The sequence below is a fragment of the Pipistrellus kuhlii genome, unplaced genomic scaffold (assembly GCF_014108245.1).
Source record: "Pipistrellus kuhlii isolate mPipKuh1 unplaced genomic scaffold, mPipKuh1.p scaffold_m20_p_25, whole genome shotgun sequence".
NCBI lineage: Eukaryota > Metazoa > Chordata > Mammalia > Chiroptera > Vespertilionidae > Pipistrellus > Pipistrellus kuhlii.
The window spans coordinates 7,498,432-7,518,749 of record NW_023425524.1 but is presented as its reverse complement, the minus strand read 5'-3'; the positions used below and the strand labels follow the sequence as shown (position 1 = coordinate 7,518,749).

The 20,318-nt window shown below is 45.4% G+C and overlaps 1 protein-coding gene across 5 annotated transcripts in view; it reads left to right on the top strand.

Annotated features, from left to right (window-relative positions):
• AKT3 (AKT serine/threonine kinase 3) overlaps positions 1–20,318 on the top strand; it is a 165,366-nt gene that overhangs the window by 141,076 nt on the left and 3,972 nt on the right. For all 5 annotated transcript variants that reach the window (XM_045587130.1, XM_045587129.1, XM_045587131.1 and 2 more), the window contains 4 exons: positions 3,938–4,066; positions 14,142–14,356; positions 16,703–16,790; positions 17,862–17,964. In XM_045587130.1, the coding sequence (XP_045443086.1) occupies positions 3,938–4,066; positions 14,142–14,356; positions 16,703–16,790; positions 17,862–17,964 (535 nt within the window). The remainder of the gene's footprint in view (positions 1–3,937; positions 4,067–14,141; positions 14,357–16,702; positions 16,791–17,861; positions 17,965–20,318) is intronic.

The window sequence follows — 20,318 nt, the reverse complement described above, 5'->3', positions numbered from 1 at the left end:
CCTCCACAACACTGATGAGTCTGTATCTATCTACCTATCTATCTATCTATCTATCTATCCATCTATCTATCTATCCATCTATCTATCTATCTATCATCTATCCATCCATCCATCCATCCATCCATCAATCCATCTATCTATTTCAAAGAGAAAGGGAGAGGGAAAGAGATAGAAACATCAATGATCAGAGAGAATCATGGATCGGCTGCCTCCTGTACGCCATACACTGGGGATCGAGTCTGCACCCCAGGCATGTGCCCTGACGGGGAACCCAACTGTGACCTCCTGGTTCACAGGTCCATGTTCAACCACTGAGCCACGCCGGCCGGGCTCACTAATGGTCCTTACATGTTCCGGAGAGTTGTTATGCATCTGTGTAAAATACCTATTGTAACAAGACTGGATAGTGAATTACCCTGGCTTATCATATACACTGGATCTGGGGTGTTCTTTTTAAGGTGATGCATGTCTGACTGTCAGGAGGACAAGTTGTTTTTGTCATTGCTGCTCAGCAGAGTGATATTTCAGGATGGTGAGAGTAGAAAAATAGTTGATGGGAAAGGGTGGACACTACAATATCTGGCTTGAAAGTTATGAAATACTTGTTTTGTTTGTTTATTGCATATTGAGACATGGCTTTGCTTAAGTCACTGAGCTAACAAAAGTGTTTCATAGGGTTTTGTTCTTGAACTTTCTTCTTTTCTTTAAAAAATGTGTTATCTAGAAAAGCACACACCATTCTAATAATTTACACATCGACCATTAAATGCTATCCTATATAATAAAAGACCAGCAACCAAATGGCAGAATGACTCGAATGACCAGTCTACCAGTTGCTATGATGCACACTGACCACCAGAGGGCAGATACTCAATGCAGGAGCTGCCCCCTGCTGGTAGTGTACCTCCACAGTGCCTGACTGAGATGAGCTGCTGCTTCCGCTTTGGAGGCAGCCACTCAGAGGGCGGGTCCACAGCCACTCGCTAACCAGTGGGCTAATCCCCGCAAGCCACGCCCCAACCAGTGCACGAATCCTGTGCACCCGGCCTCCAGCATTTAATAATGATCAATACAGTCATTGAATGCTTCCAGTGTGTTAAGTTCTAGAGTCAGTATCTCATTTAATTCTCAAAACAATCACATTAGGTTGCTACTGTTATTTGCCTCCGTTTTATAGATTAAGTTGAGGCACATAGAAGTCAATAGCCTAAGGCAGTGATTGGCAAACTGCAGCTCCAAGATTTGCTGCTCTGTTGACTAATGAGTTTGCCGACCACTGGGATAGAGACTTAATCACAAGGAACAACAACAGCCTATAATTATTGGAATGAAGAGTCTAGGTCAGTGGTTGGCAAACTCATAAGTCAACAAAGCTGCAAACCACGGCTTGCGAGCCACAGTTTGCCGACCACTGGTATATACTATAATACATCCCTACATTTAAGCCATTAACATCTTCTTAAAAATTAGGAACAGGACATGTATATTTTTATTCAACAAAACAACAGACTCTCCAGTCAATACGTACATTTCTCATTACAGCAAGCTAGCAGAGGGAGGCAGAGAAAGGGGAAAGGGAGGAATCTGGAAGCCTGATGAAGAGATGGACTCGTTGTCATTTGTGCAAATTAGGCTTTTCTTTTAGGTCCCAGCTAGTGGAGAAGCATATGGAAGGCACAATATTTCTGAATTTAGAGAAAATAAAAGTTTTTATTTTGAAACGCTCAGAGCCTTACTTCGCTGAACTATATCCCATAAAGGAAGCGTGTATGAAGCGTGTAGGTCAGCCAGGGAGCACAGTTAGAACCATCCCTGAGGACATAGGTCTGTCTGGTCTTCCTTCCGTGAGCTCAGCTTGCTTTGCTGCATTTAATTTCTGGTTTATAAGACACTGGGTGACAGAATAGTATGATGGCATCCCATTGTATATGCAGTCCTTTATGTTCATATATGGAGTTTTGTTTTGAACTGGATATTGACTTCAGAGTTCAGGTAAGTATTTACTTGCATAGATCGCCACACTGAGGAGTAGAATAAGTTGCCTATTATTTAGAAAGTTAATTTTCATTCATTCTGTTGTTAATTTCTCATGTGTATTTATATCCACATGAGTGGGGAAGGCTATCTGATCACAACTCAGAACCATCTACATGTGATGACAGTCATAGCTTTGGGTTCAAAATAGGAGAGGAAAATGATCAGTTATTGATGCTGTTTTTAATGATATTGGGATTTGCACAAACTCTACCCTTGCATGTCATAATTTTCACTTGAGGCAGATGATCTTGCTACTTAGTTACATCTCTGAGATTCTCTTGGGTGTGTTTTCATTAATGGCTTCAAAAAGATTCCAGTTGTATAATATTTGTGCTGTATATATTTTTTTAATATATTTTATTGATTTTGTACAGAGAGGAAGGGAGAGAGATAGAGAGTTAGAAACATCGATGAGAGAGAGTCATCGATCAGCTGCCTCTTGCACACCCCCTTCTGGGGATATGCCCGCAACCAAGGTACATGCCCTTGACCGGAATCGAACCCGGGACCCTTCAGTCCCCAAGCCGACGCTCTATCCATTGAGCCAAACTGGTCTCGGCTGTGCTGTATATTTTTATTAACTGTTGACTGTTTGGCTTTGACATTCTTTACCTTTTTATGTTTGAAAGGGTTGGTATTTCTTTATCACAAAGAACTGCAAAAGAGGACACCACCTTAGCTTTCACAATACGATTTAGGTTTGATTGGCACCCACCATCAAAAAACAACGTTTCTGTGCGTGACTATTTTATAATAGCAATAGATTCCCAAGAGAACGTGTTGGAAACCATCTGTATGTATCCAGAAAACGATTCTCATCTCTTTGGGATTATTTAAGTCACAATTTATTTACATAAAAAGAGGATTGGTTTCTGCTTTGAGAAATTAGGTGAGCTTTAGTTCTTACACAGTAATGGCTCTGACTCCCATTAGATTAAATAATAATTTCATCATCAAAATATTTGATAAAACGTGTTTCTTTTTATGTATGAACTAGAGCAGGGGTCCTCAAACTTTTTAAAGTGGGGGCCAGATCACGGTCCCTCAGAGAGCTGGAGGGCTGGACTATATGAACTACTAATTCCTACTGTAACACCTCGGCTGCGCTCACTGCCCAAAAAACCTGGCAGGCCAGATCAGACTCCTCTGCGGGCCGCATGCGGCCCGCGGGCCGTAGTTTGAAGACCCCTGAACTAGAGGCCCAGTGCATGAAAATCCATGCACTGGAGGGGGAGTCCCTTAGTCCCTCTTACAGTCCGGGAGCCCTCAGGGGCAGGAGGCGACTTGGCAATCAGGGGAAAGTGACACCCATCAAACCTCTGCTGCTGCCACTGCCGGGAGCGCAAGCCTCAGCCAGCCCTGGTTACCTGAGCCTTGGGTGGCCCTGGGTGGCTGGGAAGCTGCCATCTGAGGCTTGCCTGCACCTCAGGCAGACCCTGGGCGGCTAAGGAGACTGGGGGACTCCAGAGGCATGTGTGTGAAGCAGTTGGGCCCACCTGCAAGCAGGTGGGGCTGAGGGGACTGGGCACCGCCATCTTGTGGCTGTGGGCACCCCCATCTTTGTAGGCGTTGCCATCTTTGAGGGCATGGCAGTCAATTAGCATAGTCCCTCCTTATTGGCTGTGGGTGCCATGTTTGAGGTTGGGACAGCCAATTAGCATATTTCCTTCTTATTGGCTGTGGGTGCCACCATTTTTGTGATGGTGTGAGGGTCAATAGCATATTCCCTCTTTGTTAGGTAGAATTACAAAACCACAGGGTTTGTAAGTCCTGAAAGTTCAATTAACAACTATGTCCTCTTTCCAAAGTCTCTTTCTCGGCATTCAATAATTGTTTCCAAACAGTATTTTCCTAGATTGGAAGACTGTAAAATAATCCTGTCATTTTTCTTCCTATGCAGTTGGAGAATTTGATGCTGGATAAAGATGGCCACATAAAAATCACAGATTTCGGACTTTGCAAAGAGGGGATCACTGACACGGCCACCATGAAGACCTTCTGTGGGACCCCAGAGTACCTGGCGCCAGAGGTGGGCGGGGCTCCACTCAGACAAAAAGGGAACGTTGACCTAATGCTTGCCCGGGAGACATTTCAGCATGAACAAAACTTGCAGTTCCTACTATCTTACCTGGATTGCAGCATGAACCAAATCTGTTTTTCTTCCACTGTTTAACATTATATTGTAGGGCAAGGATATTTTATAAACTTGATGAACATAAAGGTACTAACTATAGTAGAGTAAGTTCATTTTTAGTTGGCCATATACATTTCATTTTGTGATTAAGCCTTTAAAAAAATTATTTTTATATATATATATAAATAAAATTGATGGTTTACAGAGAGGAAGGGAGAGGGATAGAGAGTTAAAACATCAATCAGCTGCCTCCTGCACTGCCCCCTCCTCCCCCCCCACTGGAGATGTGCCCGCAACCAAGGTACATGCCCTTGACCGGAATCGAACCCGGGACTCTTCAGTCTGCCTGCTAACCGGTTTTAGCTAAGTGTTTTTTGTCAAGCACCTACATGTTTGTTAAACCAGGATAATTTTGAACGTGTTCACTCTTAAGAGCAAGCATCTGAGTTCTTCTGGTCTTGGATGTGAACCGTTTCGCTAAGAACACTCATTCATCCACTGAGGACATATTCATGAATATTCATTAGGTGCCATGCATCATGTTAGATGCTGGAATACAAAGATGGTAAGAAATGGTTTTTGTCCTCACGTATCTTCGTGTTTGCTAAGGTGATGAGCTGTGGAGAAGAACGATTTCTGTGCAGCAGGAACCGCTGGACTGGAGTTGTGCAGGGTGTGGCGGGACTGAAGGAGAGATGGCAGGAGCAGGAAGAGAAGAGGCAGCAGGGGGATGGGGGGATGCAGGCTTAGGCTGGGTCTGTGAAGGAGGGAAAACCCTTCGGAATTGAGAGAAGGCCACACTGTGATCAGATGGTCAGTTGGACGGATCGGCACAAGCTGAACCCTGAAATTTCTTGTACTTCCCTGTGTTAATGCCCACCTTTCTTTAAATTTTTTTTTTTTTATTATTGATTTCAGAGAGAGGGAAAGAGAGAAACATTGATGAGAGAGAAACATTGATCGGCTACCTCCTGCATGCCCCCTACTGGGGATCGAGCCTGCAACCCAGTCATGTTGCCCTGACCGCGGATGGAACTGGTCCCCTCCCGGTGCATGGGCTAATGCTCAACCACTGAGCCACACGGGCCAGACTTTCCTTGAGGGCACGGAACTGGGAGTTGTGTGTCAGACCTGGATGCAGTGCTTGGCACTGATGCTCTGGGGAACGGCTCCCTGTCAGCCTTTCCCCTCCTCTTGCTGAGGCTGTGTCCTCCACCCCCATCTCCCAGACCCCCCTTCCTGTACCTTCTGCATGGTCTTATCTGCCGGAAGTGCTGTGCTGTGCAAAGGCAGGTGAAAGGCATTTGAAAGATGCTTCCAAAAGGCTGTGAAAAGCCAGCTCAGCCCGCTTAACGTGCTCTGTGGCAGATTCACCGCTGATTTTTAAGTGAACTTGAGTTTTAAATGAGCTTAAGTTTCTTCTGTGGCAAAGACCACCAGAAGAGATAAGTGTTACCGTGTAAAAAGGCCATTTGTTGAAAAAGGAATATTTTTGAAATATTTGTTCTCCGAGGTCTTCGGATGAATTATGGATCTTTAGTGTTAGAGGGCGGGGGAGGCTGGGAATAATGTATTTTTCAAGAGATGAACTTACAGCTCAAAAAAAACGCACTTGCCCACGTAGTCAGAAATGAATGCGCTTTCGCTCTCACCGCCACTGGAAGGAAATAAACCTGGCCTGCCATCCATTATGGACAATAATATATTTTGAGGGGAATTTGTTTTTTTTTTGCAAACTCTCCTCTTCACTCCTCGAAATGATTAAAAAAAAAAAAGTTAGAAATCACACATCAGACCTTCCTGTTAAGGTTTATTATCCGAGCTGGCTCTCGCCGCCGCATCCAAGCCACTTTATGCAGCGCTAATTATTTAGTCTCAGCTTTGCTCTTGAGTTAGCAGTACCTGATCAGCCCTCCAACTGCAAAACAGCCTGAAAATCAAATGCGGCTCACATGCAAGACCCAACAAAATTAAAAGTGTTAAGTGCGTTTTGGCAGTTCACTTTTATTATGCCCAGTCCTCAAATGTACCGGCGGGCCGTCATCTGCACGTTAGTTATTTTTCACGTGTTTATGCGATCGCACAAAAAGTGCACGCTAAAGGGAAGCAGATGGTGACAGATGGGGGAGGTTGAATAAGGTGGTTTTGGAAGCCCAGAGAAATGCACTTCTGTAATCGTGTAAAAATAAAAATTATTTGATAATCAAGTTAGAACTAACAAAAAGATGGCAAGGGGAAAAAAAGAGAGAGAGAGAGACTGGATGGTTGGGAATTGCTATTCAGAGAAAACGCGTTTATAATTTTGTTTCAGATCACGGAAAACGTTTTTTCCAGTGGATGGAAAATGTATTGTTGATGCCTTTTTAGATGTTAGAACCTCATTTTTTAGAGGACATCCACTTACTGTCATTGTATCCATTTTTCTTTTGAAACCTACTCTTCTTTAATACATTTTATATAATCCCGATTTTGAAAATATCTGAAATCGACCAGGATATTTTGATGCAAAGATTCACTCAGAGCCATTGTGATGCTGTATAGATAATAGTAGAAACGGAAATTAGATTCTATTATAGAGGGGATCTAAAACCAGAGATCAATAGGACTCCTTCAGAACGAGTTGGGAGAAACATGTAAATTACAGGCCAAGGTCATTGGTAGCATGGAGCGGTGCAGGCAGGGGGCGTGGTTGGAACCAAGCTAGGCTTAAATGTATTGAATGGAATTTTATTCACTTATTTCAAATACAACAAGAAGAAAATGTGAAAGGTGCCATTATTGTATGGGCTCTCTCAGTACTGTCGTTAGGAGATCTAAGAGAAATAAAGGAGGCCCAGGTTATTGAACGTTTGCACGTTTCATCTGTAGGTAAACACAGCAGCTCACACGCTCCGATGTACTTAGCCCCCAGACGCAATCCTGCTCTTTCTACCAGATTGAGAAGCTAAGCCTTAACACTTGTAAGGTTTCTGTGAAAACGAAAAGTGGTGCTAGCCTTTCTAAAACCGGGCGCCTGTCTCCGGAGGGATGCGGGAATGCCTTCACCTCCCGCAGGGTTCTGTGAAGGGCACATCCATGTTCGTGGTGGTTGGTTCAGGTGGAAGGTGTGTGTTTTGTGGTCAGAATTCATACGTAAGCATTTGTCAGATGTCCGGCTCACTGCTTGTACTGTTTCCGGATCCTATTCAAAACCATCCCATTTCGTCCCCAAATTGGACACTTAGAAGAAAAAGTAAATAAATATATTTTTATATATTTAAATATATATAAAATAAAAATAATTATATTTATTTTAAAATATATACTTAAATATATGTAAAATAAAGAATAATTATACTTATTTTAAAAATATATATTTAGCCGAAACCAGTTTGGCTGAGTAGATAGAGCGTCGGCCTGTGCATTGAAAGGTCCCAGGTTCGATTCCGGTCAAGGGCATGTACCTTGGTTGCAGGCACATCCTCAGTGAGGCGTGTGCAGGAGGCAGCTGGTGGATGATTCTCTCTCATCAATGTTTCTAGCTCTCTATCCCTCTCCCTTCCTCTCTGTAAAAAATCAATAAAAATATATTAAAAAAAAGAAAATAAGATAAAAATATATATTTAAATATATATAAATATATTTTTTAATTGATTTCAGAAAAGAAGGGAGAGAGAGAAATATCAATGATGAGAGAGAATCATTGATCGGCTGCCTCCTTGCACACTCCACACGGGATCGAGCTTTCAACCTGGGCTTGTGCCCTGACCGGGAATCAAACTATGACCTCCTGGTTCATAGATCAGTGCTCAACCACTGAGCCATGCTGGCTGGACGCAAATTGAACACTTAAAATATGAGCCTAAATGACACTTTGTAGTTCAGTGCTGATGTCTGTTAGTGTTTAGAAGCAGCAGCTTTTACTTGCCTAGCGATCTGAAAGTTCTATAGTCTATTTTTCACTTGAAATTTTTACAATGTTTTGTGGTCTTTTGGACTTAATTTGCATTTAGCACTTTGGAATGGCTGCAGGTTAGCATCAAGTTTAATTTTAAGTTCTCCGAAGCTTAAGAACGTGTACAAAACTATCGGCTAGCTGCTAACCTGCAGTATTTGACAATGGCTGTTTTGGGTCACAAAGCCTCAGTTTCTTCAAAATCCCACGATGTCTGATGCTTCCGGATGAAAAGGAAGCATAGAGATCTCTGGGAGGGAAGACATGTGTCAGCATGATTTAGTCACCAGCATTGCATCCATCAGGGATGTTTGTCGCCTGTTCTGGCCACAGATTGCTTTTGTAGCACCATGTTAGCTGCATGCAGGGAGAGTGTGCTTGGGAGGAGGTAGCCAGAAGCCACGGCATTCTGCTTCCCAGCAGGGGGCAGCTACAGTCTCTCAGGAATTATTAGAGCAGGTGACAGTATGTACTTATGAACACCATACCAGGAAACATGGAATCCTTAATTCTTATAAAAGATATACTTCCCCCAAAGCTGCAGTCCATTTCAGCATCTGAATTAGGATATTTATAGGTCTTTTTTTTTTTATTTTTTTTAAGCAAATTCTTGTGATGGGAAGGATTCCCATAAAAGAGAAAGCGTGTCGGCGTGTGTACGTATAAAACACACACCCATCCGCTACCTGAAACGTATGGGCACCAGAAAGAAAGAAAAAAGTTTGAATTAGCGGTAAATTGGTTCATCCAAGTTCACAGTTTACTTTTACAGCCTAGGTGTGCAGACAGTGTGTTCAGGCGTTCCGTCCCTCCCCCGCCCATCTGCTCCATCTGGATTACTGTCGAGCAGGGAGCCACTCTGGGGTACACATCACCCCCTTATTTCTGCCTGCCTCGGGTGCGTGGGCAGACACGCTCCAAGAGGCATCCCTCCAGTCTCCCAGCGAACCCTAACTGGTAAAAGGATATTGGAATGAATATGTGTGTTTTTCTAAGTGACCATTAACCAAATAAATGTTTACACTGGGAACTTCCATTGATGGTTTCATTTTAAGACATGGTATATTAGTGAATTTGTTTAAGTCAATAGCCACGCGAGAGCTATTTATGCCCGCAACCAAGGTGCATGCCCTTGACCAGAATCGAATCTGGGACCCTTCATTCCGCAGGCAGACGCTCTATCCACTGAGCCAAACTGGTTTTGGCATAAATCAACCTTTTTGCTGGGGGAAAAAAAATCATCAGAGGCAGCCAGAAGGAATGGCAACTCTCAGGTTAAAGAATATAAATTTTATATGTTTCTGTAATTGTGAAAAAGGAAGTGCTCTGAGTAAGGGAGAAAATTATCTTCTAGAAGTAATAAACAAGAGGCTGTGGGTTTTACGTTCACTCTGGAATTTATCTAGAGTTTTTCAACTCACCCGGTTGTTCCCGAGATGAAAGTGCCTATGTCAGATGTTCCCTAATGCTAATCAGATCTCACCAGATCACTTCATAGTCCTTGGCACCTGCTGGCATCTCCCTGTGTCTGAGCTTTATTTTGTCAGAAAGGGACGCGGGCTCTGGTCCTGGGGGAGCAGAGGATGCCCGTGTCCCAGGGTGTGCTGTGTGGGTGCATCTTTGTTTGTTCGTTTGTTGTTTTTTAATGCATTTGTATTGATTTCAGAGAGGAAAGGAGATGGAGAGAGAGAGAGATAGAAACATCAATGATGAGAGAGAACCATTGATCAGCTGCCTCCTGCCTGCCCCCAACTGAGGATCAGCCCGCAACCTGGGCTTGTGCCCTTGACCAGAATCGAACCCTGGAGCCTTCAGTCCTCAGGCCAACGCTCTATCCATTGAGCCACATCAGCCAGGGCCTCCCATTGTTTGTTACCATTCACATTTCTGTGTGCTCCTGACCCCCTTGTGCTTTGTGTCTGTCTGGGCATTCGTGTTCAATGCAGTTATAACGTAAAGGTCCATGTATGTCACAGAGCAATTGGGACTGAAGGCAATGCCTAGTGTCAAGGCCGTGCTTATGACTGGTGTGTGGCTCCATGTCAGCAACATTGACTTCATGGCAAAGAGACACTTTTTTTAGACACTTTCTTTAAGAGAAGCCTTTTATGGGTTATTCCCTCTGAGCAGGTTCTGATCTGCGTTTCTGCTTAAATTATGTGACGATGTGCGTTGTACAGAGCTATTAGCTCTTCTGTTAGCATCTGGCACACCCATGGCCCTTCACCATGACCAGGAAGTAAATCAGCCTTTTTTTAATATATATATATATATATATATATATATATATATATATATATATATATATATATATTATTGATTTTTTACAGAGAGGAAGAGAGAGGGATAGAGAGTTAGAAACATTGATGAGAGAGAGACATCGATCAGCTGCCTCTTGCACATCCCCTACTGGGGATGTGCCCGCAACCGAGGTGCATGCCCTTGACCGGAATCGAACCTGGGACCCTTCATTTTGCAGGCAGACGCTCTATACACTGAGCCAAACTGGTTTTGGCATAAATCAACCTTTTTGCTGGGGGGAAAAAAATCATCAGAGGCAGCCAGAAGGAATGGCAACTCTCAGGTTAGAGAATATACATTTTATATGTTTCTGTAATTGTGAAAAAGGAAGTGTTCTGAGTAAGGGAGAAAATTATCTTCTAGAAGTAATATACAAGAGGCTGTGGGTTTTACGTTCACTCTAGAATTTCTAGAGTTTTTCCAAATATTGCGTTTTGAAATAACTTATATGTAAGGAGTGCGGAAGGAGAATATGTGAATGTAACATGTTTTATAATATGCTAGTATATTCATGTGTAGAATATTGGAGCCACTTTCATTTCTCATCTATTTCTTCTCCCAGCTGTTTGAGGGAGGAGTTGAACAGAAATCTTTCTTTGTAATTGACAGCACAGACACTTAGATCTTAGGGCGGTTTCTCCTTATCATAGCTTAAGCTTGTGTGTCAAAAAGGTAATACATCGCGTCAGATTTGTTCAGGACAAAGCCATACTGCAGTTGTAGCATCACATCTATATGTCAGAGCACATTGTGTTCAAAAGCAAACCACTTAGAGAATCAGTGTTCATTTTACAAACCCGAATAAAATGCATTTTATTTTATCAAACAGATTTTTGTACAATGCAGTTTTATTTTTTCAGATGCTTATTTCTCTTAAAAAAAATACCTCCCCTTTTTTTATATATATATATATATATAATGTACTCACTTTCCCTTCTGGCTGAAAACCAGGTATTTAAGCAGAAGTAAAGGATTGCCAGTTTTGCCAGCTGGGGACGAGAACCCGGCTGGTGAAACGTGGGTTCAGGAGGCAGTTAATCCAGCTTTTATGCTTTTTATGGTTTTGTGAAAAAAGAGGTTAAAAACCACATTTGGCTCGCTGCATGTGCCACTGTTTTGCTGGTGGTGGAGGAATGCCGAGATTTAAAATTTTTTTGTTCTTAGGTAAAAATCCCGAATCTATTTGCAAAAGCCCCACAAACAATACAATACATTGTACTAATCGGGCATGAGATAGACTCTTGAATAATCGAAAGTCACTGGTATTGAAAAATTAGCTGTTACAGCATTTCCTCTAAGTACACAAGTAGGATGTCTCGCTTCTTTAGATTTTTTTCTTGTTTTCTTATGTTCTCACATTACTCATCTCAAGCAAATAGATATTTGAAATATTTTGGGCTAAAGATGAAAATGAGAATTTGTTGTTTTTCCCGGAAATTTTTGTTTAGCTGTGATTTCCGGAAGATTTTTGGGAAATGTCGGAGCTAGACTGGAGTTCTTTCTTGTCAGTGTTGTCCTAGGCTTCTTTAGCCATGAACTGTGATACAGTCGCATTAAAATTTTTTTCGTAGCCCTTGAAAATACCACTAAATATCTTTAAGTAACATAGTTTTTTCTTGAAATTATACGCTCCATCTTTTTAAAAAATATATTTGATTTTTTTACAGAGAGGAAGGGAGAGGGAGATAGAGTTAGAAACATCAATGAGAGAGAAACATCGACCAGCTGCCTCCTGCACACTTCCCACTGGGGATGTGCCCACAACCCAGGTACATGCCCTTGACCGGAATCGAACCTGGGACCCTTCAGTTTGCAGGCTGACGCTCTATCCACTGAGCCACACCGTTTAGGGCATGCTCCATCTTAAATACCTGGTGAGCCAAAGGGCCTTAACTGTCAATATGTCACATGGGATTCCATGGAAGTATTGGTAAATTTTAAATAAAATTCACATCGGAGTCATCGAATGCTCTTATGTAATCAGTTGTAAGATTTTTAAAATAAATTTCATAGGTATGGTTTTCTTGATCTGTTTATCACAGAGCTAAGGGGATCACAAGTAAGCTTTAAGATTATTCAAATATAATTTAAAATAAAATATATCCACATATATATATGCAAATAAAGGAAGAAAATTCCATAGAATGCGAAGCAAATCTAATTTTTAAAAAATGATCAGAATTTTCCTGGGACAGGCCTAGCTGGTTTGGCTCAATGGATAGAGTGTCTGCCTGCAGACTGAGGGACCCTGGTTCTGTTCTGGTCCAGGGCACGTGCCCAGGGTGTGGGCTCAATCCCCAATAGGGGGTGAGTAGGAGGTAGGCATTCAATGATTCTCTCTCTTCATAATGTTTCTCTCTCTCTCTTCCTCTGAAATCAATAAAAATATATTTTTAATATTTTTTTAATGGGACAAATAGCAAGTTATCATGTTCCGATGGGAACAGGTTGCTCTAACAGAGCCTGATGCTTTCATATCATTTCTTACTAAATTAATTTTGCGTGCAATGTATTTTGCAAAAACAGATTTAAGGCATAAAGCCCTGGTGGCTGTGGTTCAGTGGTTAGCGCATCAGCTGGCACACCCAAGTATCTCAAGTTTGATTCCTGGTCAAGGGCATGCACCTGGGTTTCGGGTTCTCTTCCCGCCCCTAGTTGGGAGGCGTGCAGGAGGCAACCAGTCAATGTATCTCTCTCACATTGATGTTTCTCTCTCTTTCTCTTCCCCTCCCTCCCTCCCACTCTCTCTGACAAGCAATGGAAAAAAAAAAAATCCTCATGTGAGGATAAACAAACAAAAAAAAGTTAGGGTGTATGGTACACCGGTATCGAGTCCCCGATTTTGTTTGTGTTTAACGGAAATTGCCACTGGGTACGTAAGCTTTGGATACTCAAGTTTATTAGTTCACACCACAGATCTTAGACTCACACTGGCGGCTGCCTCTTTCCGAGCTGCCTCCAAAGCGGTCCATCGTTCTCCTGGCGGCCCTGCCCTGCATGCTTCTCCGTGACGCTGCCCCTTCCCTCCTGTCTTCCACGTGTGATCTTTGTCCCCTAGTTCTCCTCAATTAGGAATGCGCAAGGCATGTCCCGTGTCCCCCTGTCAGCATGGCTCACCTTAAGCTGCCACTTAAGGGTGAACCAGCCTGGACAGTGAAGCGGGCCTGAGAGACCACGTGCAGGCCTGCTGACGGCCTGTCTGGTCCTCGGCCCATGCACGTCTGCCTGCCCTTGGCGTCGGTTGTCTGATACACTCCTTATGTCTCCGCTGACCGTCTCTGGGAATATATCCATCCTTTCAAATAGTCGGTGTGATTGACATCTTTGGAGGATGCTTCGTGTTCAAAGATCAAGATCTAAACGTTGCTACCGAAAGCCATTTGGCTCAATGGATAGAGCGTCGGCCTGCGGGCTGAAGGGTCCCAGGTTGGATTCCGGTCAAGGGCATGTACCTTGGTTGCGGGCACATCCCCAGTGGGGGGGTGTGCAGGAGGCAGCTGGTTGATGCTTCTCTCTCATCGATGTTTCTAACTCTCTGTCCCTCTCTCTTCCTCTCTGTAAAAAAAAAAAAAAATCAATAAAAATATATATTTAAAAAAAAATCCAAGCATTGCTCACCTAGGCTGTGAGAGTGAGGATCCATCTTTCTGTGAAAGTCTCATGTTCTTTAAACGTGGGGCTTTTGGCATTGAACGTGCGGCAGCTCATGGTCTTCCTGCTCTCGCTCGCTCTCAGGTGCTGGAGGACAACGACTACGGCCGGGCTGTGGACTGGTGGGGGCTGGGCGTCGTCATGTACGAGATGATGTGCGGGCGGCTGCCCTTCTACAACCAGGACCACGAGAAGCTGTTCGAGCTGATCCTGATGGAGGACATCAAGTTCCCGCGCACGCTCTCCTCGGACGCCAAATCACTGCTTTCAGGGCTCTTGATAAAGGATCCAAACAAACGGTAGGTGGGCCGAGCGCCACGCCCAGTGAGTCCCTGACGCGCGTGTGGTGAGCGGGTGTGAGAGGGAGATGAACGCCCGTGGGCCTCCTCCAAGAAGCGATGGCTTCGGGTTAGACGTCCCCCGACGGGGGCGCAGGCTTGTTTTTAACTGCGGGGTGTAGAACGTTTAAAAAAAAAAAAAACATGGTGTGGATCAGTGGTTAGAGCATGGGCCTGCGGACTGAAAGGTCCCAGGTTCGATTCCGGTCAAGGGCATGTGCCTTGGTTGCGGGCACATCCCCAGTAGGGGGTGTGCAGGAGGTGAATGTGGAATGACAGGGGCCCGGTAAGTAGGACAACAACTCTTAGAGGTTTGAGCCCCCAGAGATTGACATTGCCTACGGAGAAGGTGTGTTCCGGATTGTCTGCTGGTTCCCTCTACAGTCGCTGTATGTAGCAAGCCCTCCGTCTGCAGTAAAATATGGGGAAGGCAAGGATGAACCGAGTAGCCCCCCGTTTGGGGGTTTGAGGAATGATTGGGGCACAAAGCGTGTACTCACGATGCTCAGGTCACACCATTGCAGAAGTTGCTTTTGAGATGATTAGCCCATCTGGGGGGTTGGAAGCCTTGAGCTGGCTCAGAAGGGGTTGGAGTTAGCACAGGGGTTCCCGCCAGCAATGACATGCAAAGAACAGCTGGCATCGCCAGTGACCACGGGGTAAGCGACTGCTCGCAGTGTGGAATGGGAGTTGGGTAACATGGGGCGATGAAGCTGGCATGTTAGATTGGAAGGACCTAACGTTCCTTAGAAAATGTTTGATCTTTGTTCAGAAGAGGATGAGATGCCACTGAGTCATTAAAGGACAGTAACCCGGCTTGTGTTATGAGAAGGTGCCTCGGGTTGTCCTGGGTGGATGGGAGCAGTGAGGGCCGGGGCAGGGAGGCAGAGCAGGTGAGAGAGGGTTCCCAGGGTCCAGATAAGGGGGTCCTTCCCACAGCAGAGGTCTCGGGGCGAGAAGTAGAACCTGGTGATGATGACAGAGACTCAAAGACGTGGAGAAAATCAGGGACCCGCGGCTCTCCAGCCTGGCGCTGGTCTGGAGAACGGACTGGTATGAAGAGGTGACGTACAGGCAAAGAGAAAATGCATTCTTCCCGTCCCGCATCCCTTATACCTGATGATAACCAGGACTCAGTAGGGTGGCACAGTTGGTGGTTTTCCTCAACTATTTGTTTGCTTTCAAGCCCGTGTGCCAGCTCATAAGAGCCAGTTGTTAAATTTCAAGAATCGTGTGAGCTTGTTCAACGCAGTCATTATTAAAAGCTAAGTTAGCCAGGACCGGTTTGGCTCAGTGGATAGAGCGTCGGCCTGCGGACTGAAAGGTCCTGGGTTCAATTCCGGTCAAGGGCATGTACCTTGGTTGCGAGCACATCCCCAGGAGGGGGTGTGCAAGAGGCAGCTGATCGATGATTCTCTCTCATCGATGTTTCTAACTCTCTATCCCTCTCTCTTCCTCTCTGTGAAAAATCAATAAAATATATTAAAAAAATAAAAAATAAATAAAATAAAAGCTAAGTTATATAGCCCAGGCGGTGTGGCTCAGTGGTTGAGTGTCAACCTATAAACCAGGAGGTCACATGCTCTGGTTGCTGGCTTGATCCCTGGTGTGGGCCCTGCAGGAGGCAAATGATTCTCAATCTCTCCCTTCCTCTCTGAAATCAATTTAAAAAAAAATTAAGAACTAAGATATATAAATTTATAAATTAATATTAATATCAAAGGTAATAAATACTCAAAACTCATCCCTCCGTAATAATTTTGTCACATTTTACTGTTGGCCCTGCTGGGAGTATTTACATCATCAGAATTGGCAAACACTCTTAAGTCAGGGCTTGATTGATTGTTTTGTCGATCATTTAGACTAGAGGCTTCCTAAAATGATATTGGCTTAGAGAATTGACAGTGATAACAGCTACCACTCGCTGTGCTAGTTACTGACTGATTTCTAATCCCTGTAATAACCCACCGGGCTGGGATTATCACCCCCATTCTACAGAGGAGTAAACTGAGGGTAAGGAAGGTTTTCATTGTCGCACATCCCAGAAGTTCCGGAGATGGTTGCCCGGTTCAGGTCTATCACCAAAGCCCATGCTCTTTTCAGATACCGTCCAGTCTTGAGAGGAGTTCCTGTTAATTAATAGCATAATAGGGAAATGAGATCTTACACCTAAAGGTTTTTATTTTTATAGCTATTCATCATAAGAACCACTTACCACACAGAGAATCACATTTCACAAAGACTTGTGTTCTGCACTGGCTCGTGCAAGTGTCTCATGCTCATTTAATTTTATTCCTGTCTGCACAGCCTTGGCGGAGGACCAGACGATTCAAAAGAAATTATGAGACACAGTTTCTTCTCCGGAGTAAACTGGCAAGATGTATACGATAAAAAGGTAGGTTATCTTCCTGCCACGGTGTCTGTCTATTTGTGGCTAAAATGAATTTTGCATCCAAAAAAAAAATGTGAGTCAAATTTAATAATAGCATGGTATTTTTCATTTTTTAACCTATCATTTAATTGAGTATTGAACTTCTAGCACACAGTCAGTCTTATTGATAATTTCGACTCCCAAAACACACCTTGAAATTCTACTCAGGCCGAAACCGGTTTGGCTCAGTGGTAGAGCGTCGGTCTGCGGACTGAAAGGTCCCGGGTTTGATTCCGGTTAGGGGCATGTACGTTGGTTGCGGGCACATCCCCGGTAGGGGGTGTGCAAGAGGCAGCTGGTCAGTGTTTCTCTCTCATCGACGTTTATAGCTCTCTATCTCTCTCCCTTCCTCTCTGTAAAAAATCAATAAAATATATTTAAAAAAAAAAAAAAGAAATTCTACTCAGTGTGGTGAAACAGTTGATTTTTCTTCAGCAATACTCTTCCTTCCTTGGAGATGCAGGTTTCTTTCTGATATTATTCCACTTTAGCCAAAAAAATTTCCATGATCATTTCTTTTTTCTTTTTTTTAATAAGTTTTATTGATTTCAGAGAGGAAGGGAGAGAGAGAGAAAGAGAGAGAGAGAGAGAGAAACATCAATGATGAGAGTGAATCAGCGATCAGCTGCCTCCATCATGCCCCCTACTGGGGATTGAGCCCCCAACCCAGGCATGTGCCCTGACTGGGAATCGAACCGTGACCTCCAGGTTTTTAGGTTGATGCTCAACCACTGAGCCACGCTGGCGAGGCAACCCTGTCATTTTAAAAAGATGCAAATAAATTTAAGTCGTGCTCTTAGGATGAAAGGGAATTGACTTACAAATCAAAACAGGAAGATATATGGAAAATCCCCAAGTATTTGGAAATTTGAAGTTTAAGTAATTCATGCGTTACAGGAGAAACAAAAAAGCAATTGTGGATCATCATCGCGTCCCTTACACTCACCAGTTCGTTCCCTGCTCTTCAGTTGTATCCTAAAGTTAATCTCCCTGCATTGAAATCTCTTCTCCGGTACTTTTTCTTTCTTTGTACAGCTTGTACCTCCTTTTAAGCCTCAAGTAACATCTGAGACAGATACCAGATATTTTGATGAAGAATTTACAGCTCAGACTATTACAATAACACCACCTGAAAAATGTAAGTAAACCTTGAAGGCGATTCATAACACTCTGATATAACAGAAGAAAAAAAAAAAGAAGTTGTTTTTATTAGATACCAGAGCAGAGGCCCGGTGCATGACATTCGTGCACTGGGTGTGGGGGTGCGGGTTGGGGGTCCTCAGCCGGGCCTGCACCCTCTCACAGATCCCCGAGTTTCCCGTGTCAGAGAATGAGCCCTGTCGTGTGGGCTCGGGCGTGCGGGATGCGGAGAACCTTTTTTACTGTGAAAGGGAAGAAACGGAAACCTTGCTTTATAGACAGAGGTGTGTTCTGGGAACAGACCAGCCGTAAGGAGGCAGGCGGCGTGTTCCTCTGTGCACACCGCTGCCCGCCCACCCACTCGCCCTGCCAGTGTGTGTTGTTATAGTTACGGGGCAGCCTGGAGGGCAGCGCTGGCGTTCCTGCGCTCCTGTCTCTGCCCTCTGCGGGAGGAGGGGCCGGTGACCCAGAAGCTTCCGCTGCCCCTGTGCCATCTGGGAAAGGTCCGAGAAGGGGGGCCACAGGAGCAGGGGCGCAGGCGGGCGTGGCCTGAGCCTCTGAATTCTTCCTCCAGATGTGTGTGGTTTGGGTCCTCCTAGCCTCCTTCCTGCTCGTTATCACACTGCTCCCTGTGCACCTCCTAGCAGAGCAGGAATGGCGTGCTCGCCCCAACGGGGCGACCGTGTGTGGCCTGTAGGTCGCCGCGCTGTCACTGCTACTTGCTCCTGGCCCCTCCCACCCCCACCCGCCTGTCTGTGCAGTGCAATGGCCTACGGCCTCGCTCTCCCAGGCCTGCAAGGTGAGGCACGTCCCCGGCTTTAAGGATGCTGGAGGCAAAGGGTTACCTCCAAGGGGTAGGTTTCTGAGCCGTCAGAAATGGGTTTAATTCGTTTCCCGGGCAGAGACACGCCCAGCAAAACAAGCTGTTGATGGGAAAACGGGTTCTCTGGCACATGATTGGCACCTGTCAGAGTCGGGATGTTAGGTTCCCGCCTCCTCTCCTCCGGGGAGTTTGACGTGATGTGACTCAGAGACCGTCCGTGTGCCCAGCGGGGCTGACAGCACCGCGGACGGCAGGGCCTTTGAAAGGTGCGTCTGCTTGGTCCTGAGCAGAGCTTAGCAGCAGGAGGCAGATTCCCTTCAGACACAGCGTCACCCAGAAGTGCGTGGCCACAGGGAGAGGCCCCGCGTGGGCCGCTTGCAGAAAGCCGGACCAGCGCGCTGCCTCACGGGCGGATTGAAGGGTCCCGGGTTTTAATCCGGTCAAGGGCACAGGCTCCCGGCCCTGGTCCCAGGCCTGCCAGAGGCAACCAATTGATGTGTCTCTCTGACATCGTGTTTCTCTCTGTCTCTCCCTCTCCCTTCCACTCTCTAAAAATCAATGGGAAAATATCCTTGGGTGAGGATTTAAAAAAAAAAAAAAAAAAAAGGCAGAAAAGACGAGCATGGCAGAAGAGCAGGAAGCGTTATCTTCAGTGCCCACCTCACCCCGTACCGGGAGTCTGGCCTGTCCTCTCTCCCATCCGCCGGGCGCCCAGAGAGGCTGGGCGGAGGAACGGGCTGTGCGTGTGCGTTGGAGGCAGGGGAGGGGTTCTGCTTTAGGAAAAGCAGGTTGGGCATTTGAGGGATTCCTTACTTCCTTCACTGTGGTCCTGCAACCCAATGGGGGAGACCTCCTGGGGCCCCCTCAGGCAGGGAGCCCGGGGGCGGGGCCGGGAGCAGAAGCGCAGGGGAAGCTGTGGCGAAGGCCAGCACCCTGACTGGGGTGTCCCTCCTGTCCCATCATCTGAGATCATGACAATCCTTCCCACACAGGAGTCCCGAGACACGAGCGGGGAGTGGCCCTGCCCGGAGCCAGCAGCTGCCTGGGCCTCCCGTCCGTTCCCCGTACCTGGTCCTGGCACGGCCTCCTGCCCTGTCTCTCTCTCTCTCTCTCTCTCTCTCCATTCTGGTCTCACATTCGGTCCTAGGAAAACGGCCAGACGGGCAGGGCAGGTAGCAGATGTACAATAGACATGAACTCTTATTAAACACCCGCACGGGCCCAGATAAAACGGAATCCTGGCGCTGTATTCGCAGTCACAGCTAAAGCACGGGACGGAAAGCACTAACATTTCAGAGACCAATTTCAGGAGCTGGTCAGGAGTCTCGGGAGCCCACGGGTGCTGGGGGGCCCTTCTAATCCATGTAACACTCTGCTTCCCTCCGTAGCGCTCAGGTTATTGAGTCTCAGGCTGTGTGTGTCATGAAGGAGGTGACTTGCTAGTATCATGTCCTCCCAGATCACGTGTTTGGAAACGGGAGACGTGTGAAATAGGTTTCCCTGCTGTGTGTTTTTATGGACAAACCCAA